Here is a 17,734-nt window from a genome sequence, read left to right as displayed (position 1 = left end):
ATGATGTGTAGTGTAATTAGAATAAAGAGCAGTATGTTCTTCCAACCATCATTAAAGCATAAATTAAAATGTTTCTATTTGTCCTTTTCAGAGAACTTGTTATAGCTTACATGTAACACCTGCTTATCAACCTGAATGCACTGTACTGTCAATATTCATGATACTGTCATTTAATGTGTATGTCTTTTCCCTGTAATTATATCTTTGCATTAACGTATGTATGTCAGTGTTCTCGTATGGGTGTTGAATAAGAGCAAACATTTTCATCAGCATGTCACATGTAGAAAACTAAAGCACTGGGTAATATATTAAAGAAGGAAGAACTGAAGGCTTTGCATGGATGTGAGGTGGAATCAAACAGTTTTACTTTGGATGCTGCAGACCCTCTGCATAACCCACTGAGGTTTCCGAACATTGTCAAAAATCCCCACAAACCACATAAGCAAGATCCAATGTATTTCAGCTGATGTCACTGAAGCTCATTTGTATTACTTGGATGGGACACTTTTCAATTATGTTCTTAACATGTCAAATGAACTATTTCATAATAAAGTATATCTGCTGGATTTTATGCTGTATTATCAAAAATCAAGAAATATTTGGTTTTCATTATAGTTTTCACCTAATATATAAAAATGCATGCTTTCCTAAATTTTACTTCAGTTGTGCATTTTATCTACTATTTCTCTTTTAGAAAAAGAAGAAACTCATTTTGATTTGAATCAAAAATTTTATTATCTAACTAATTTTTAAAAAATCACCTTACATCCTGTTTGTTTCTGAATGACTGGGTCATCTCCAACCTGGCTGGGAATGAAAGCCGATTTTTTTCTGTCCTGAGTCCTGACAGGATAACATGAAATGAGCCAGTGATCTGTCTCCCATGTAACGGGGATACAGTGGTCCTTTGTGGACAAATTCACTGGCTGTGTAGCTTCAGTGGAGGTTCGCTCTGAAGGGCAGTGCTGCCCTGTGTCCCTGAAGGATATTTTCCTCTAGTAGATTATGTCATGTAAGAAAAGTTACAGTTTGTACTCTTATCCTGAATCTTACAAAGAAAATACTACATCAGCTGATAAGGCCAGAAACACCAAAGTCATCTTTTAAGCAACAAAATTACTTGTCACCTATAGTCCTGAAAGTAAGTATTTTAACCAGACATCTTCAATTCCCATGCATGTAGAATGAATTGCAGCTTTAGAAATTTAAAATAGTAAGACAAAAAAATCCATTATTTTCAATGAGTCCAGTTCTTTAAATTACTGCCAGAGTGAGAGTCAGGGAAAGCAAAGGCCTCATTATCTACAATTCAAGTATTTATTATCTGACACTGGGCACAGCTCTTGGGTAATTCTGAGACATTTGGCCTGAGCGCTGCTCTGGTTGGCCTCTCCAGGAGAGAGAAGAGGCTCGGTGCTCATTCATGCGTTGGTTCCCACTGAGACTACTAATAGGAGGGTTAACCGGTAGTTTGTGTGCCAGGAAAATTTGGGCAAGAATCAATTTGGCAAATGGACTGAGCTCTTAAAGCCACTTTGAATAAGCTAATGAATAATCATCATGGGGAACTTTGCCTCTAGTAATCTACTCCTCGTTTACAGCTAGTAACCTAGGATAGAATGGTAGTTGTCTTTTTATTATCTGTTAATAAAGTTGCTTTACATCATCTGTTAATAGAGTTTCTATCCTAATTTGTTTTCAATCATTTTATCCATACTTAGAAAGTATAAGTATGAAAAACCCTGAAACAGGAAAGACCTTTTAATTTGAGCAGAGCCTTTAAAAGTAAGAAGCTAAGTAGGAAATTTAGAAGGGGGCAAAATTTTTTTTCACCAGTGTAAAAACTAGAAGTAGCTCTGTGCATTGGGTATAGCTTCTTCTAGGTGGCAGTTCAGCATTATGAGGTTGGTTGCATGGTAATAGATGTATCATGCAGAATTCTTTGTTGTGAGCAAATGAAGCCAGTATTTATTGAGTTAAGCTGAAAAAGCGTTTCCCGGTTAGTTTACAGGAGGATAGAGCATGGCTGGGACAGTTAGGGGACCAATTCCTCCCAGTCAACATCACCAATAGCAAATGTTCACTATGGATCTAGTCTTAAGTGGTGATGCTCGAGAGTCTGCCAGTTGCAGACTCCAGGCAGCACCACAGCCAACACTGCTCTGGGTCTTGAGTGGCAGCGTTCCTGGCCCTGCTTCTTTACATCTCTTATTTGAAGCCTAAGAAGAGGTGCATTTGGTTGGTCAGGCTAAGGGCCCACAACCCTCTCTTTGGCTACAGGGAGGACTAGGAAAGCTACTATTGGACATATTTCACTTCTGTAGGGGAGAATAATAAGGTGGCGAATTCTAACACAGGAAGGAGTTTCAGGTGCTAGACAGCTGAAGAAGTGACAGTTAGACCAGAAAAGAGTAATCATTTTGTTTAATTTCTTTCATGTTTTTTCATCCTATTATAACAAATTGTACTGTTCTGCCAATTGTATTCAGTGGTCTCTAATTAATTATGTAAAGGTTTATAAAATATAATTTAATTTTAAGTTGCTTTCTAGACTTCTATTTAAGGACAACATGGTAGGAAATCATCTAAAAGAGCATTTTTAGGAAGAGTATTTAGGACATTTTGTACATGAGTGATTGTTTTTAGCTCATGTCTGAGTCTTTTTTTTTATGATTCATTGTTACATTTCAACATGCATTTTGACTCCCCAGGCACATTGCAGCGAGTGTTAACGGGGAGCCGGCTACTGAGGTCTGTGGCTCTGAGCGGAAACAGAGTAGAGGGCAGTTCACCTGATCCATGTCTTCTGTTCCCTCTGAAACTCTAGGTGAAGAGAAAGACACAGGTGACATCTGCAGAGCCCTAACTGCTGACTGGGAGCTCCAGCTCCTATAAAGAAAAAAAAATTATTTTAATGTATTTTGTCATTTATTTGTTTACCAATATTGGGCAGGTGGGTGGGGGTGTATAGTTGCAGAAGAAGACAAGAATGCAATGAGTATTAAAAGATACGGTGAAGCAATAATGGATCTAATTAAATGTCATAAGAATATTTATTTTGTGGTTGTAACAAATATGCAGTTTGCTTTCTCAATTTACAAATGACCACAATCGCTTCCCTCTCTTGTGTTCCACTTTGAATTAGAACTAATTGCCTTTCCATTGCTGCTCTGCAACCACCTACATAGTTTTCTCTTTCATCTTTTGAAAACATTAATTGGTTTTCAAATATTAAAGCAATTTGGGATTCCTGAGGTAAACTTCAGTGGGTCACCTTTTATTCTTTTTATTTATTGGGGGATTCAGTCTGCCTATATTTTGCTATGGAGTTTTGTCTCTGTGTTCACGAGTGATAATTTTTCTGTAAATTAAATAAATACTTGGTGTTTTGACTGATGGTAGTCCTAGGTTTGTGTAGTGAACATTTCCCCCTGTGTTTTCTGAAAGGGTATATATAAGTTTGGCATTATTTCTTTCTTTGATGTTTGGTAGAAGTCACTAGAAAGCCATATGAACTAGGAAAAGTTTTCTTTGAGGAAAAGTTTTTGTGAATTTGATATCTTTAAAAGATATAAAGCCATTTAATGTTATGTGCCATTTTATGTCAACTCTGACATAAAATGTGTTTCAGAGGAATTTGATTTGTTGAATTTGCACAAAGTTATTCATTATTCTCTTAATATTATTCTGTAGTGATTATCTCCTTTTTTATGCCTGTTATTTGCAATTTGTGTTTCTCTGTATTAACCTGCTGGTTCTAAATGTTTAACAGTATTATCAATCTTTTAGAAGAAAACCTTTTGGCTTTTGTAATTTCTCTATCATTTGTCTCTTTTCTTTCATTTTTTCCTCCTAGAATTTGCTTAACTTTTCATAGCTTCTTAAGATGAAACTCAAATGATTGATTTCAGATAACTCTTCTAGCTAGGCAATTAAAGATATAAATTTCTCTCTGTCCTCTGCTCTAGCTACCTTTAAACATCCTTCACAGCATCCCACAAATTTTGGTATGTTCTGCTTTTATTGTCATTCAGCCCCAAATGTATTCTACTTTCCTTTGTGATTCTTTTTAAACTTTTTTACTATTTAGAACTATGTTTTTTTTATTTTTGAATTTTGGAGTTTCTTAATATCTTATTCTGATTTATTTATAATTTAATTTTACTGTGTCCAGAGAACATATTCTGTAAGATTTTAGTCTTCCATAATTTTTTGGTGGTTTTGATTAGCTTATTTAGCAAGTGCAAAAGACTACATCTTCTGTAGTCTTAGACTGTCCTGTTCCATAATGTCAGGCCATGGCATGTTCATAGTATTAAGATCTATATTCTTGCTGATATTTTAAAAGATTTTATTTGTTTATTTTTAGAGAGGGGGGAAAGCGAGGGAGACAGAGAGGAAGAGAAACTTCAAAGGGCAAGAGAAACATCACTTGGTTGCCTCTCACATACCCCCAACTGGGGACCTGGCCTGCAACATAGGCATGTGCCCTGACCAGGCATCGAACCTTTCAGCTGAAAGGATGATGCCCAGCCCACTGAGTCTCACCAGTTAGGGCTATTCTTGCTGATTTTTAATCTAGTTTTCTTTTTATGAGAGAAGCTTCTTATCATATATTTTTCTGTTTCTCCCTTTTATTGTGTCAGTTTTTGCTTTGTATATTTTAGAGATAATTTAGCCATCATTTGTATGTAATATATCTTTTTTTTTCTGTTTTCAAGAATTGTTTCTTATCTTTGTTTTCAGCAGTTTTACTATAATGTACCTGGGTATGATTTTCTTTATATTTCTCCTGCTTTGGGTTGCTGAACTTCCTGGATTATAGGTTTTTTTTTAAATCCTATTTGTACGTTTTTTTTGCTATTTTTTCTTTTAATATGTTTTTCTTCCTCATTTTTCTCTTTCTTCTTTTTTAAACTCTACTTTCATGGAATTTAGACCACTTTATATTGTCTTACAGATTACTGAGGTGCTGTTCACTTTTGTCAATCTTTTTTTCCTATGTCTCTTAAATTAGATATTTTTGCTCTATTTTCAAATTCATTGTCCTTTTTAATTCTCTTCTCTCAAATCCATTATTAAGCCTATTTGGTGAGCTAGTTTTTTGTTTTAGATATTATGTTTTTTAGTTCTAGATAATCATTTGATTTTTTTTTTGTTTTTATTTCTATGCCAACATTCCCATTCTGTTCCTCATTGTGACCATATTTTCTTTGGCAATGGCTGCTTTAAGGTCCTTGTTTTCTAATTCCAATATAGATCATCTTGGACCCAGTTTATATTTCTCTTGACAGTGGATCACTTTAAAAAAATAAATTCTTGGCTGTCTAATAATTTGTTGTATACTAAACATTATGGATGATATGGTAGAGACCCTAGATTCTGTTGTCTTCTGAAGAATGTATTTTGTTCAAGGAAGCAGTGAACCTGGTGAGATTCATACTCCACACTCTCTCTTTGTAGTTGGCAATAGCTGAAATATTTGCTGAGTTCTCTCAGCCACTCAGCAGCCATCTCTGTCATTTAGTGTGGAGTCTCCCTGATGAATGTGTAATTCAAGCATCAACCAAAGATGCTGGTGGGTTCATTGTGGCAGCCTCAGTTTCATCCTCTGCCTTCTCAGACCAGAATAAGGGGTGCTCTGTGCCTGAGCTCATGCTGCCAGTGCTATCAGGACAGAGAACTGTCCTCACTTGAAAAGCTACACAAGGGCAAATCTTGTCCAATGCTATTGGCTCCTTTCTTAGTTCTACTACCTTTATTGCTCTCCAGACCCTTCAAATAGTTACTTTTTGTATTTTTCAAAGGTTCATAATTATTTGCAGGAAAGATAGTCTAAAGAAGTTATTTCAGCATTACTGGTTTTGGAACTTCCTCTGTTGTACTTTGTAATTGTTGAATTACAACTGCTATCTAATGAAAAAAAACATTTATCTATGTGTTCAATATTGACAATTCTCTAGATCCTGTAATATGTCTTCAGAGGAAAAACATTGTGCGAAAGTAACACATTGTTAAATAGCACAAATTGCTATTATAAACTGAAAACTGAACATTTTTTAGTGCCAGGCACAATGGCGCATGCTTTACACGTGCTGCCTTATTTAATCTGTAATCACTATTTTTGTGTATTGTGCACAAAGTTCATTTGGTTTTGTACATAAGATGTCTCTAGTAGTGCTTAGTTGTCTTAATAACTTCATTCGAAACAGTTTTGTTAGAATGTATTGTGACAGCTGTCATGTCGGTATGCATTTAAAAAAAACATCAAAATTGGTGAATATTTGTATAGCCATTTTAATATTGAACATGAAAGAAATGCACGACATTTTTGGCATATTACGCTCTATTATTTCAAGAAAGGTGAAAATGCAACTGAAATGCAGAAAAAAAGATTTGTGTAGTGTATGGAGAAGGTGCAGTGATCAAATGTGTCAAAGGTGGTTTGTGAAGTTTCATGCTAAAGATTTCTGTCTTGACAATGCTCCATGATTGGGTAGGCCAGTTGAAGTTGATCGAGATCAAATCAAAACATTAATTGAGAACAATCAATGTTATACCACACAGGTATATCCAGCATACTCAAAATATCCAAATCAATAATTATTGGTGAAGATGAAAAATGTGTTTTTTATTTTATGGATAAAACTAAACAGACTTTCTGGCCAACTCAATACTATATCTTTTACTTTTTCTTTCTTTTAAATTATTGATTGATTTTAGACGGAGGGAGTAAGGGAGAGAGAGAGGAACATCAAGTTACTAATTCTCGTATGTGCCCTTACCAGGGATCAAACCCACAACCTTGGTGTATCAGGGCCTTGCTCTAACCAACTGAGCTACCTGGCCAGGGCCTTATCTCTTACTTTTTCAAGCACAAAAACCTTGTACCTGAGCCAGAATGGTCAAAAAAGTTTTTTTAATGTAAAACTTATTTTTTTAAAGTATGGGAGTATGTTTATACTAATTGTAAGGAGCTGGTAGAGAAGGGGATGTTTAATATTTATAAAGAGCAGTGTGGTGAGTAATGTAGCAAGTCTCAGAGGTGACAGGAGAGAATGAAGTTGATTGCTGAAGACTGTCTGAACTTCAACAGATGGAAACCTTTCTCCCTTAGAGTGAAGGGAAGAACATATGGATTGACATGACTATAAAAAAGCTTAACGCAGGAGATAGGATATAGAAGATGATGTAAGTTAGTCTGAATTATCTTGTTAAAGAAATCCATTAGAATAGACTGAGGGTCAGTTGAGTAATCATTGGGTGAAGTTTTGGGGAGAGTGGAAGAGCTTTTTCCATGTATTTATTTGTTTTTTAAGAGATTTTATTTATTTCTAGAGAGAGGGGAAGAGAGGGAGGAGAGAAACATTGAATAGGTTGCCTCTCACATGCCCCCAACTAGGGACGTGTACTGCAAACCAGACATGTAGCCTGACCGGAAATTGAACTGGAAACCTTTTGGTTTGCGGGACTACACCCAACCCACTGCTGAGCCACACCAGTCAGGGCAGAGTGGCAAAGGTTTAAATATCCCATGAAGTAAACTAGTAGGGGTGTCCAACCCACGGCCCTCAGGCCACATGCAGCCCAGGATGGCTATGAATGCAGCTCAACACAAAATCATAAATTTACTTTTTAAATTTATGATTATAAATTATGATTAAAAGGGTCTTATAAAAAGACCTTTTTTAATGCTCATCAGTTTTCATTAGTGTTTGTGTATTTAATGTTTGGCCCAAGAGAACTCTTCTTCCAGTGTGGCCCAGAGACACCAAAAGATTGGACATCCCTGTGAGGGAAGCTAACAGAGTTAGGTAGAGTGACAGATGATTGGGGCTCAGAGCTCAGGTGAATTTGGAGCCATGTGTTTGTAGGTGCATCAGTTATGTGGTTTCCTCTGTGTTCTTCTGTCTGTGGTAAGATTATAAAGGACTCACGTTAGCCTGAGATAATATTTATAAAGCAAAAGTGATGCGAGGACAAACATACAAATGAATTATGGGAGAGTTATAGTGGTATAGTTTTCTACATAAATAGTTGGGATTGAGTTCATCTCCTGTTGGAGGGCTGTCTTCAATTTGATTCTAAAGCTTAAGATGAAAGTTATCATTTCAAAAATAAAGTTTGATGACCCATAGTGGAGAAACGCCGTGGGCAAGATCTGTGATATGGTGAGAAAAGCTTGAGACAAGTGGAACCTTCAGTTTCATAATTCTGACACTGATTAACTCGATGACATTAGGCAATTCACAGATTGGCCTGTAGTTACTTGTTTTGTAAAATGAAGGTAGCTCTTAGGGTTCTTCAAGAAATATGTCAGAGATAAATTATAAAACTCATTTTAAAAATAATCTGAAAATTGGTATCGTTTCTTTCCTGCATTGCTTTAAAAATAAGAGGTGCTAATATAAAATATATTTAAAATTTTCTTGTTCTAATTTTGTGTATGCCTTCCACAGCAACCTATTATCTGATGCATTTAGACAAGTTAAATGTGCTTTAACTATAAACAAATTATTCATCTGTGTTACCCAGATGAATAAAATACACATATATAAATATATTACAACACTATTTTTCTCCAAATCTTACCTAATCTACTTATAAAATCACCCCCAAAATTTTATATAGTAGAATAGAGTGTATGTGAATAAACAATGGCCTCTAATTATTCTTGGAGAATTATCTGTATTCCTGATCACTTATTTATAGGACCCACTGCAATGCTATTCAACAGCTTCAAAGCTGGAAGCACCCAAAGTAAATGAGTAGTATGCCAGACTCCTACCTGGGCAGGGAGCCATTCTCTTCTTTTGGTCATTGCGTAGTGCAGGAGCCCTCCATGAAGATGTGTGGCGGCATTCTAGGCAGAGAGAACATCAAGGTCAAAGACTCTAAGGCAGGACTATGTTCAAGAATGTTCAAGACACTCAGTAGAAGCCAATGTAGTGGGATCTAAGGGTGCAAGTGAGACTGAAGTAGAAGATGAGGTCAGAAATTGGGTTCACTGACATTGATTAGAGATCTAAGATAGTTCTTTAGCTCTTTATAGTTTTCAGAGAACTTCCATATATAATTTTATATGATTTCTACAACAACCCATCATAAGAAGCTTGAAGATTTCTTAAAAACTGCTAAGTAATACAGTTAGAAAATATAGGAGGAGCTTGTACTTTAACTGAAGCCTGCTATTTACTAGCACTTTTCATTATACTGTACCTCAAAGATTAGTTAGTAATTTTAAAGCATTAAGCCTTAAAAAAATCAATTTCCTAACAGAGCTCTTATTTTTGCAAAAAAAAAAAATAGAACTTACTAAAATAAACTCTGTGCTGTGATTTGAAGCATGAGATTACTATTTTTCTTTTCTATAGTTAACTTTAGTAGATTTAAGAAAATTCTTTATTGGTGTAACTTAGATGTTTTTCATAAAATCACTTACATCTATTTTCTCATTTGAATGAGTCTAAAGTAATATCTTTTATATCATAACACATTTTGAAAATGTGGTATTTTAGCTAACCCAAACCATGTAATTATAAGAAAATTAACAAAACTTTCACAAGAAGCACTTCTTGGGCTAGAAGAATTCTCTTTAGGTTAATAGAGTTGTCCTGTGAATTTCTTTCAGCTGGAGATGGAAAAGCTTCAGCTACAAACCCTTGAGCAAGAGCACAAGAAGCTGACATCTTGCCTAGAGGAAGAGCGTGGCAAGAACAAGCAAGTGGTCCTGATGCTGGTGAAGGAGTGCAAACAGCTGTCAGGCAAGGTCATAGAGGAGGCCCAGAAGCTGGAGGAAATAATGGCCAAACTGGATGAGGAAAAGAAAAAGAGTAATGCATTGGAAGAGGAACTCTCTGCTGAGAAGCGAAGAAGCACAGAAATGGAAGCTCAGATGGAAAAACAGCTCTCTGAGTTTGACACTGAACGGGAACAGCTTCGTGCCAAGCTGCACCGAGAAGAAGCACACACCACTGACCTCAAAGAGGAGATAGACAAGATGAAGAAAATGATTGAGCAACTGAAAAGGGGAAATGACAGCAAACCAAGCCTCTCTCTCCCCCGGAAGACAAAAGATAGGCGTTTGGTCTCCATATCTGTGGGAACAGAAGGACCTATGACAAGATCTGTTGCTTGCCAGGCAGACCTAGTGACAGAAGGCACTGACCATGTGAAGAAGTTGCCTTTGACTGTGCCTGTAAAGCCTTCCACAGGGAGCCCCCTAGTTTCTGCAAATGCAAAAGGGAATGTGTGCACCAGTGCTGCCTCTGTCAGACCAGGTATTGACAGGCAGGGTTCCCACGGTGACTTGACTGGCTCTTCTCTGCCCACAGTTCCACCTCCAAGTGCAAACAGAATTGAGGAAAATGGACCCAGCACAGTGTCAACACCAGATTTAACAAGTAGTACACCCCCACTCCCCAATAATGCTGCCCCTCCCACTGTGCAAACACCAGGCACAACTCCCCAGAACTACTCACAGGCTCCACCTGTGCACAGTTTACATTCACCATGTGCCAATGCATCTCTGCATTCAGGTCTAAACCCACGAATCCAAGCAGCTAGATTTAGATTCCAGGGTAATGCAAATGACCCAGACCAAAATGGAAATACTACTCAAAGTCCTCCATCAAGAGATGTCTCTCCTACAAGCCGTGACAACCTAGTGGCCAAACAGCTGGCTCGGAATACTGTGACCCAAGCACTCTCAAGATTTACAGGCCCTCAAGCAGGAGCACCTCCAAGGCCTGGAGTGACCTCCACAGCGGATGTTGGCACCTACCCTCCAGTCGGTCGGACCAGCGTAAAGACTCCCGGTGTAGCACGAGTTGACAGAGGAAACCCTCCTCCTATCCCTCCAAAAAAGCCAGGGCTCTCCCAAGCTCCTTCTCCACCCCACCCCCAATTCAAAGTTATTATGGATAGCAGCAGGGCCTCTGGTGCTGGGGCCAAAGTGGATAACAAAACTGTGGCTTCACCTCCTTCCAGTTTACCCCAAGGGAGCAGGGTCGTAAGTGAGGAGAATCTCCCTAAGTCATCCTCCCCTCAGCTGCCACCAAAACCATCCATAGATTTAACTGTGGCACCTGCAGGCTGTGCCGTTTCAGCCCTGGCCACGTCTCAGGTGGGTGCCTGGCCTGCTGAACCCCCTGGACTGAACCAACCTGCATGTTCAGAACATTCCCTTGTCATTCCTACCACCATTGCCTTTTGCTCTTCCATAAACCCTGTTAGTGCCTCATCCTGTAGAACAGGTGCCTCAGACAGCCTCCTGGTAACAGCATCAGGTAAAGGGATTGTAATATTATACCCTTTTTAAGAATGTGGTCCGTCCTCTCACTTGCCTTAATTTCTTTCACATTGCCTTGAAACTTTTTTTAATTTGATACTTTTTAATATATATTTCTTTCCTTTTTTTTTAAAGGCTCCAGGGTATGGTGATTCATCTTGTTATATGAGTTGTGGTTTTGTTATGCTAAGTGCTTTCCTTTCATTTTTGCTTTTTAATAACCCAAAATAGTGGTTTGGAGCACACCAAGACCATTGATTTTGAGACGAAAGCATTTCCATGGGAAGACAGACTTTCCTTTTTATTAAATATTTCTCTCTCAAGACTTCAACTTTAGTGTGTCACCACCAGGCACTATGTGTTCAGTTCTACCCCGTCTGAGATGACATAAAAGCAATCCCTTCAAGTAGTTATTAACACTGCAGTCCAACTTGGATTATCAAGTTGATTAAATTTCTTCTGTAATTGGTATGTTCTAAGTTTTAGTATCAGTTTGGTGTTAACATTTTTAACCTCAAAAATTGTGTATATTTATCAATCTCTGTTTTAAGTATAGTTTATTTCAGGAGTCATCTACTCTCATTTAGAGCTGTCTGCCAGCACTTGAGTGCAGGTGGTTAGCATGTGGCCTACATTAGAGAAGGTGTCCGTTGCAGCTGTGCTTTACGAAGTCACAGACTCTGGGACTCTTGAACAAAGAAGCTGATAAAGATTTGGATTTTTCCCTTTTGTTATAAAGTACTAGGGGAAGTATTGTTTTTTTAACAATGTGACTGGATTGGATTAGTTCTTCACAGGATCCTAGTGGTTAGCAGAGACTATTCTGATGAGAGGGAGCTTTAGGAATTTTTTTCTTTCTTTTGATTTAATCTTTATTGTATTTTTTCCATTATCATTTAGTCCCCTTAATCCCCCCTTACCCCCCAGAGATCACCGCACTCTTATCTATGTCCAAGAGTCCTTTTTCCTTTTTGCTCCATCCCTCGATCCCCTAACCTCCCCCCTCCCCCCCCACTAGCTGTTATCTCCTCTCCCTAGAAAAACAGGTAGTTGGTAATTATCAGGTAATGAGAGCAGCACACCAGGACTTATTTACCCAGTTATAAACTGTCTCCTTGAAATTAAGTTCCTTGAGAGGCTTTCTTTATATTTTAGGGGCAAAATTGGAAACAGCAGGGACTTTGGTATCTGTCACATCTGTGTTGGAATATGGGCTTTGCCATTTACAGCCGTGTGTTCTGGGTGCATTTTCTTGAACTGAGCAAGTTTTCTCATGGGAACTTATGCTACTAATGTGGGGAGGGTGATGGTTAGGAGGATTTAATATAACGTGTCCAAAGAGCGAAGTATTGAGTATAGAGCAGCATGAGTGATGAATAACTAAAGGTGATATTGCTGCTTCAATGATACCATTACTAAAAGCATTTTTGAAAATTTGCTTTAGAATTGACTTCAGTATTACTTTTTTCTGTCTTTATGGGCATCCAGCATTATATATACGTATGTGATCCAAAATGGTATTACTGAGCTAGATGGCCTTGTCCTGAACTAAAATGATGATGTTGGCTGTTTCCCACATTTTAAATCCACCTGCAAAGAAAGAATTTCTGCTGGCATTCAGGAGAATCAGAGAATGTGCTGTATGGTTGCAAGGCAGTCGCAAAACAGATTTCCAAAAATGTTCAGAGCAGTGGAGTGTTATCTACATAAATGCACAAACTATAAAACAGAAAACACTTCCTGGGATATATAAATTTTGTCAGTTTTTAAGAAATACAAAACTGTCTTTACTTTGCACCTTGATGTTTTGCCAGTAGTTGTGTTGGTCATTGCTGTGCTCCAAGGTTCAATGGAAAAGCTTGAAAACCAGGATTTGTGACAGACGAGCATTTTGTCAGTAGGGGTAGGCAAAAGTATGTTTATAGTCGTGAGTACGTGAAACAATTTACTCTTGTGCTATTATTTATTAATTATTGTATTTTCCATATAAACAACTGTAAACCTACTTTTGCTCACCACTGTATATTCACCACAATGACCCGCATAGGATACAGTGGAATTTTGGGTAACCATCTGAAAAGTGCCCTTGGCTTATATCTATGGAGTTAGAGAGTAAATAGTGGAACCAAAGAAATAGCAGCCACTGGAAATATGTGAAACTCGTTCCTTACTTTTTATTCTCTGATTTTGTAGTTTGCCCAAAATATTTTCAGAACTGCAGGATTACCTTTGGTGGGATAACAGGTTTGTATTTCATTTGATTAGAAGGTGTGGTGCATTAGTTGAAATGGAGGCAGTGAGGTCATTATTTATTCAGCAAGTGTTTACTGAACATGTAGTGTATTCGGGGGATGGAAATACTGCTATTACATAGTGGGGATGTATAACTCCACTGTGGGTGTAGGTCAGCCTAAACTTTCTGAATGAGATACAGGATATGGACTCTGCTCTCCATTTAGAGTGCCCCTATTTGTGATGACTTGCCCATTGCAACTAGGAAGCACCAGAGCTCCCTCTATACTGCGTCTTAACCCATTTGTGCCTAAGTAAGTCTGTGCCTCTCCAGATCATAAGCTCATTGCAGGGCATTATTCTTCTAAAAAGCCATCCATGACATTGTAGTTGGTAGGAACAGGGCATGGGGACAGAGCACATCTGTCAAATACATAGTGGATGTCGGTTCCAGTTTCAGTGGTGAAGAGAGCACTAGGCTAAATGTAAGAAGGCAGAGTTAGTCCATTTCTGTCCCTTTCTAATTAGCACCCTAAAGAGCAAATTCTCTCTAAACCATTAGTTTTCTCATCTAAAAATAAAAGTATTGGACCAAAAAGTAATAATAATTCCAAACCAAAAAGATTTATGAAACTTGCCTGTTGAATTCTCCAACAACTCACTACCTTCTCCCTCCTTGGAAAACCACTAGATCTCACAATCTTCCAAACTCTAAAATTCTGTGTTTCTATGTCAGCCTATATCTATGATAAATAATTATGATTAATAAAGCACTGAGAAGATCACAATGGCAAAAGATACCATTTCAATGAATTATGTTGTAAATTACTCTAACTCTATTAACAATTTTTATGGCCAAATGCTAAATTTTTAAATAACATTTTAAATTCTAAATAAATTAAGTTTTCTTATTCTTCCTGGACTTGTTAGAGGAAGAGAAGCCTAAACTAGGAATCACCCCTGGTAGTTGAGTTTCCATACCCTTGGAGATTTTTTGTTTTTTTTTTTTTTAATTCGATACATTTATTTTGGTTCAGACCTTTTTCCCTTATTTAAACATACATTTAAAAAATTACTCTCCACCATGTATGATTGGCTTAAAGGCTAAATCAGAAAGCGAGATTGATCTGAGCTATATTAACCTTTTCCACACTCTGAAGCTGATGCCAGAAGCTGTTCTCAACTCTTCACTGCCACGGCACGTGCTGTCTGTTCCCTTCGCCACTGCATGTTCTGTGAGATGCTCACCTTCCTGATGCTTTCATGTCACAGTGCAAAGCTGAAGACCTTTTTCTAACATCATTAAAGTAGCTGCATGACTTCAGATCTGTTCTTCATTACTTAAGCATACTTAAAAAGTCAACTAAATATCATTTTTATCATTGTTGGTAATTTCAAGTGAGTTAAATGGTAAAGTTTTTCTCATGGTAAAGTTTTATTTTTCTAGTACTTATAGGAGGTTTATTACAATAACTTAAGTTTGTCCTAGAGAAAATTGGAAATGATAGTGCAGATACAAAGTTTACTTAAACTTTAACAGTTTTTCATTATAAATCATTTAAAACCCCATTGCAAATTGCTAAGTAATGAGAAAATTAATATTTTTTTTTCCTGCAGTTTTGTGTAACAGAGAACTAACTGTATGGCTTTTGAGTGGTCTAAAGATTAAGGAAAGTTTTCAATAAAATATTTTATCATTCAGATAGCTTTTCACTAAAAATAGGGTTTCTCAGGAAATTATATCTAAGGTTGACTATTTCCATATACATCAGTTAAATATAGTTATATTTAAATTGTCTTCCAAAACTTAGAATTGTATAGAAAAAATGAAAACAAACCCAAATAATAGCAAACCATTTAATATACACCTGTTGACATTTTTTTAATCCTCACCTGAGGATATGTTTTTATTGATTTTAGAGAGAGGAAAGGAGAGGGGGAGATAGAGGGAGGGAGAAAGAATTGGAAACATGGATTGGTTGCTTCCATATATGCCCCAGCTGGGGATCAAACCTACAACCTCTGTATGTGCCCTTTCCAGGGATCAAATCAAACCTCTTCATGTACGGGACACTGCTCCAACCAACTGAGCCACACGGCCAGGGCAATATTATTAAAGGGATATCAATAACCAAGAACACTTGGATGAGATAGAGGGAAATAGAGAGAGGGAGGGAGGGAAAGAGAGAGACAGAAAGGGAGGGAAGGAAAGAAAGAAGAGAGAGAGTAGAGAGAAACAGAGTGTGAGCCACATTCCCTGGGGTTCTACAGAGGACCAGGGTACGATGCCTTCATATTGCCATTGTGTTTGCCTTTCGGTCAAGATTTTGTTCCTTGATGTTGACAGTTTTTCTGTTTATCATCCATTTCTGATAAGTACTGATTTAATTTTTGTGGGTTTTTGTTTGTTTTAATATAAAAGGTAAAATGTACTACCAGAGAGGAGCCTTCTTGTAAGTATGAAGTAAAAATAATAACTTTTGTTAGAGGAGGTAATGAGAATCAATGGTAAAATACCACAAAGTTTAGATAAATATTTAATTTTATAGCCATTTGAATGTATGTCATTGCAGTCTAATAGGGTAAAGCAATAAATTATTTATGGGTCCAAATAAATTGATTTTGAAGATATAGTATCAGCAGCTTTTAATAAGCAGTTCTAGTTTCATTTGTATTAACTGCTTTATTACAAAGAATTTTTAAAATACTGAGAAATCCTTTGATATGTACTCTTAATATTTATTAAAATAATTTAAGGCCAATAATTAAGATTCAATTATAAGAATTGAATATTACATACATACCAATGTAATACCCATATACCTAGAATGTGCAGAGAATATAAAACATCCATCCAGCATACATTACTACATGGAATGTTACCGGATATATGTAGAAACTGTACCCTGAGTGCTGACAGTATGCACACATGCCTTTATATTCGCATCAGCATTGCTTAGAGGTATTTCAGGCTCCATGAGGAAGAAAATAAAATATATTTTGAAAGTTAATGGTATTTAAGCTTAAAATACACAAAATACCTATGTCACATTAAATCTTTTTACTTTACTGTTTTTACAGCTTTTTGATCAAGGAAGAATTCAGAAAATTTTCCATGCTATATGCAGCCGACTTTACACACTTAACAGATTCTCTTCTAAAGCTGCTAAATACTGATGATAAATTCTAACTATGATAACTCTTATAATTTTTGTTAAATCTCTGTGTACAGTGTCCTATTCTGTTGGCTGATTAAAAATATCTGGAATACATGTTATAAAGATGGCCAGATGATACAATCTTTACAATTCTATTGATTACTTGTGCTGATATATTTTAGATGCAATTATATATGTAGTGCTTCTATTAGCTGTTGATACTGAATAGTTGACCCCCCATTATTTTTATTCTCAAATAAGGAAATTCAAGGAGTGTAAGTAAATTTCTTGATAGTATTTGGTCCATCTCAATGGTTTATGTAAAATCAAGTACCTTGGGAACATTGTCAAAAAAGGAAAATCTCTATTTCTTACAATTATTTTTGTCTTACACCTAAAGATATTAGTTCACTTTTTTAGGTTGATACCAAAATTGAAAAAATCTCTACATAATTTTAAAATTCAAATTGCTTTGAAACCTTGAAAACGAATTTGAACTTTCAAAATGAGACAGCCATCGTAGCTTCCTAAAACCAGTCCCCACCGTAACCCTTATCTGTGCAAGACTGATGTCTACAAATAATTTGTCACCATGTATGTTAATTAGTAGATATAAAATTGAAATAATACAGATTTGTGCTAAGTAACTATTAACAGATTGACAACGTTAGAAACCACATAATCCTCTAAGAATACACGTTCCTGTGTCTGTGTGTGTATAATTGAGAAAGGAGTGGGTAATGTCTGTCACTTGTCCTCCCTCCTACTCTCTAACTAGGGTCACTTTAACCTACAGGCTGGTCACCCTCCCTAACCCCTTTGCTAATGAGTGGTGGTCCTGCCCCCCTGGCTGGCAGGCCCACCCTTCTTCAGCAAGCTGCTGCCCAGGGAAATGTCACTTTATTATCAATGCTGCTTAATGAAGAAGGACTGGACATTAACTACTCCTGCGAAGATGGCCATTCTGCCTTGTATTCTGCTGCTAAGAATGGACATACAGGTAAAGATGGTGATAATATTACCGCATCATACCAATACCTGCTTGCAAGAGGAT

The 17,734-nt window shown here is 36.9% G+C and overlaps 1 protein-coding gene and 1 long non-coding RNA gene across 8 annotated transcripts in view; one reads left to right on the top strand and one right to left on the bottom strand.

The window, feature by feature from the left end:
• The window catches only part of CTTNBP2 (cortactin binding protein 2), a 167,944-nt gene that overhangs the window by 71,782 nt on the left and 78,428 nt on the right, over positions 1-17,734 (top strand). For 4 of the 5 annotated variants that reach the window (XM_053926409.2, XM_053926408.2, XM_053926407.2 and 1 more), the window contains exons 4-5: positions 9,632-11,288; positions 17,477-17,680. In XM_053926409.2, the coding sequence (XP_053782384.1) occupies positions 9,632-11,288; positions 17,477-17,680 (1,861 nt within the window). Of the gene's footprint in view, positions 1-9,631; positions 11,289-17,476; positions 17,681-17,734 lie in introns of those variants that run through there. The other variant, XM_045191486.3, reaches the window with a different exon arrangement.
• LOC123479257 (uncharacterized) overlaps positions 1-17,734 on the bottom strand; it is a 44,711-nt gene that overhangs the window by 23,749 nt on the left and 3,228 nt on the right. For 2 of the 3 annotated variants that reach the window (XR_006654813.2, XR_006654812.2), the window contains exons 2-3: positions 8,789-8,863; positions 2,793-2,889 (exon numbers count right to left, since the gene is read on the bottom strand). This is a non-coding gene — a long non-coding RNA (uncharacterized lncRNA). Of the gene's footprint in view, positions 1-2,414; positions 2,890-8,788; positions 8,864-17,734 lie in introns of those variants that run through there. The other variant, XR_011651320.1, reaches the window with a different exon arrangement.

Source organism: Desmodus rotundus, chromosome 6, assembly GCF_022682495.2.
Source record: "Desmodus rotundus isolate HL8 chromosome 6, HLdesRot8A.1, whole genome shotgun sequence".
In the NCBI taxonomy this organism is placed as follows: Eukaryota; Metazoa; Chordata; class Mammalia; order Chiroptera; family Phyllostomidae; genus Desmodus; species Desmodus rotundus.
The sequence above is the reverse complement of the archived record's forward strand: the minus strand, read 5'-3'. Positions and strand labels throughout refer to the sequence as shown.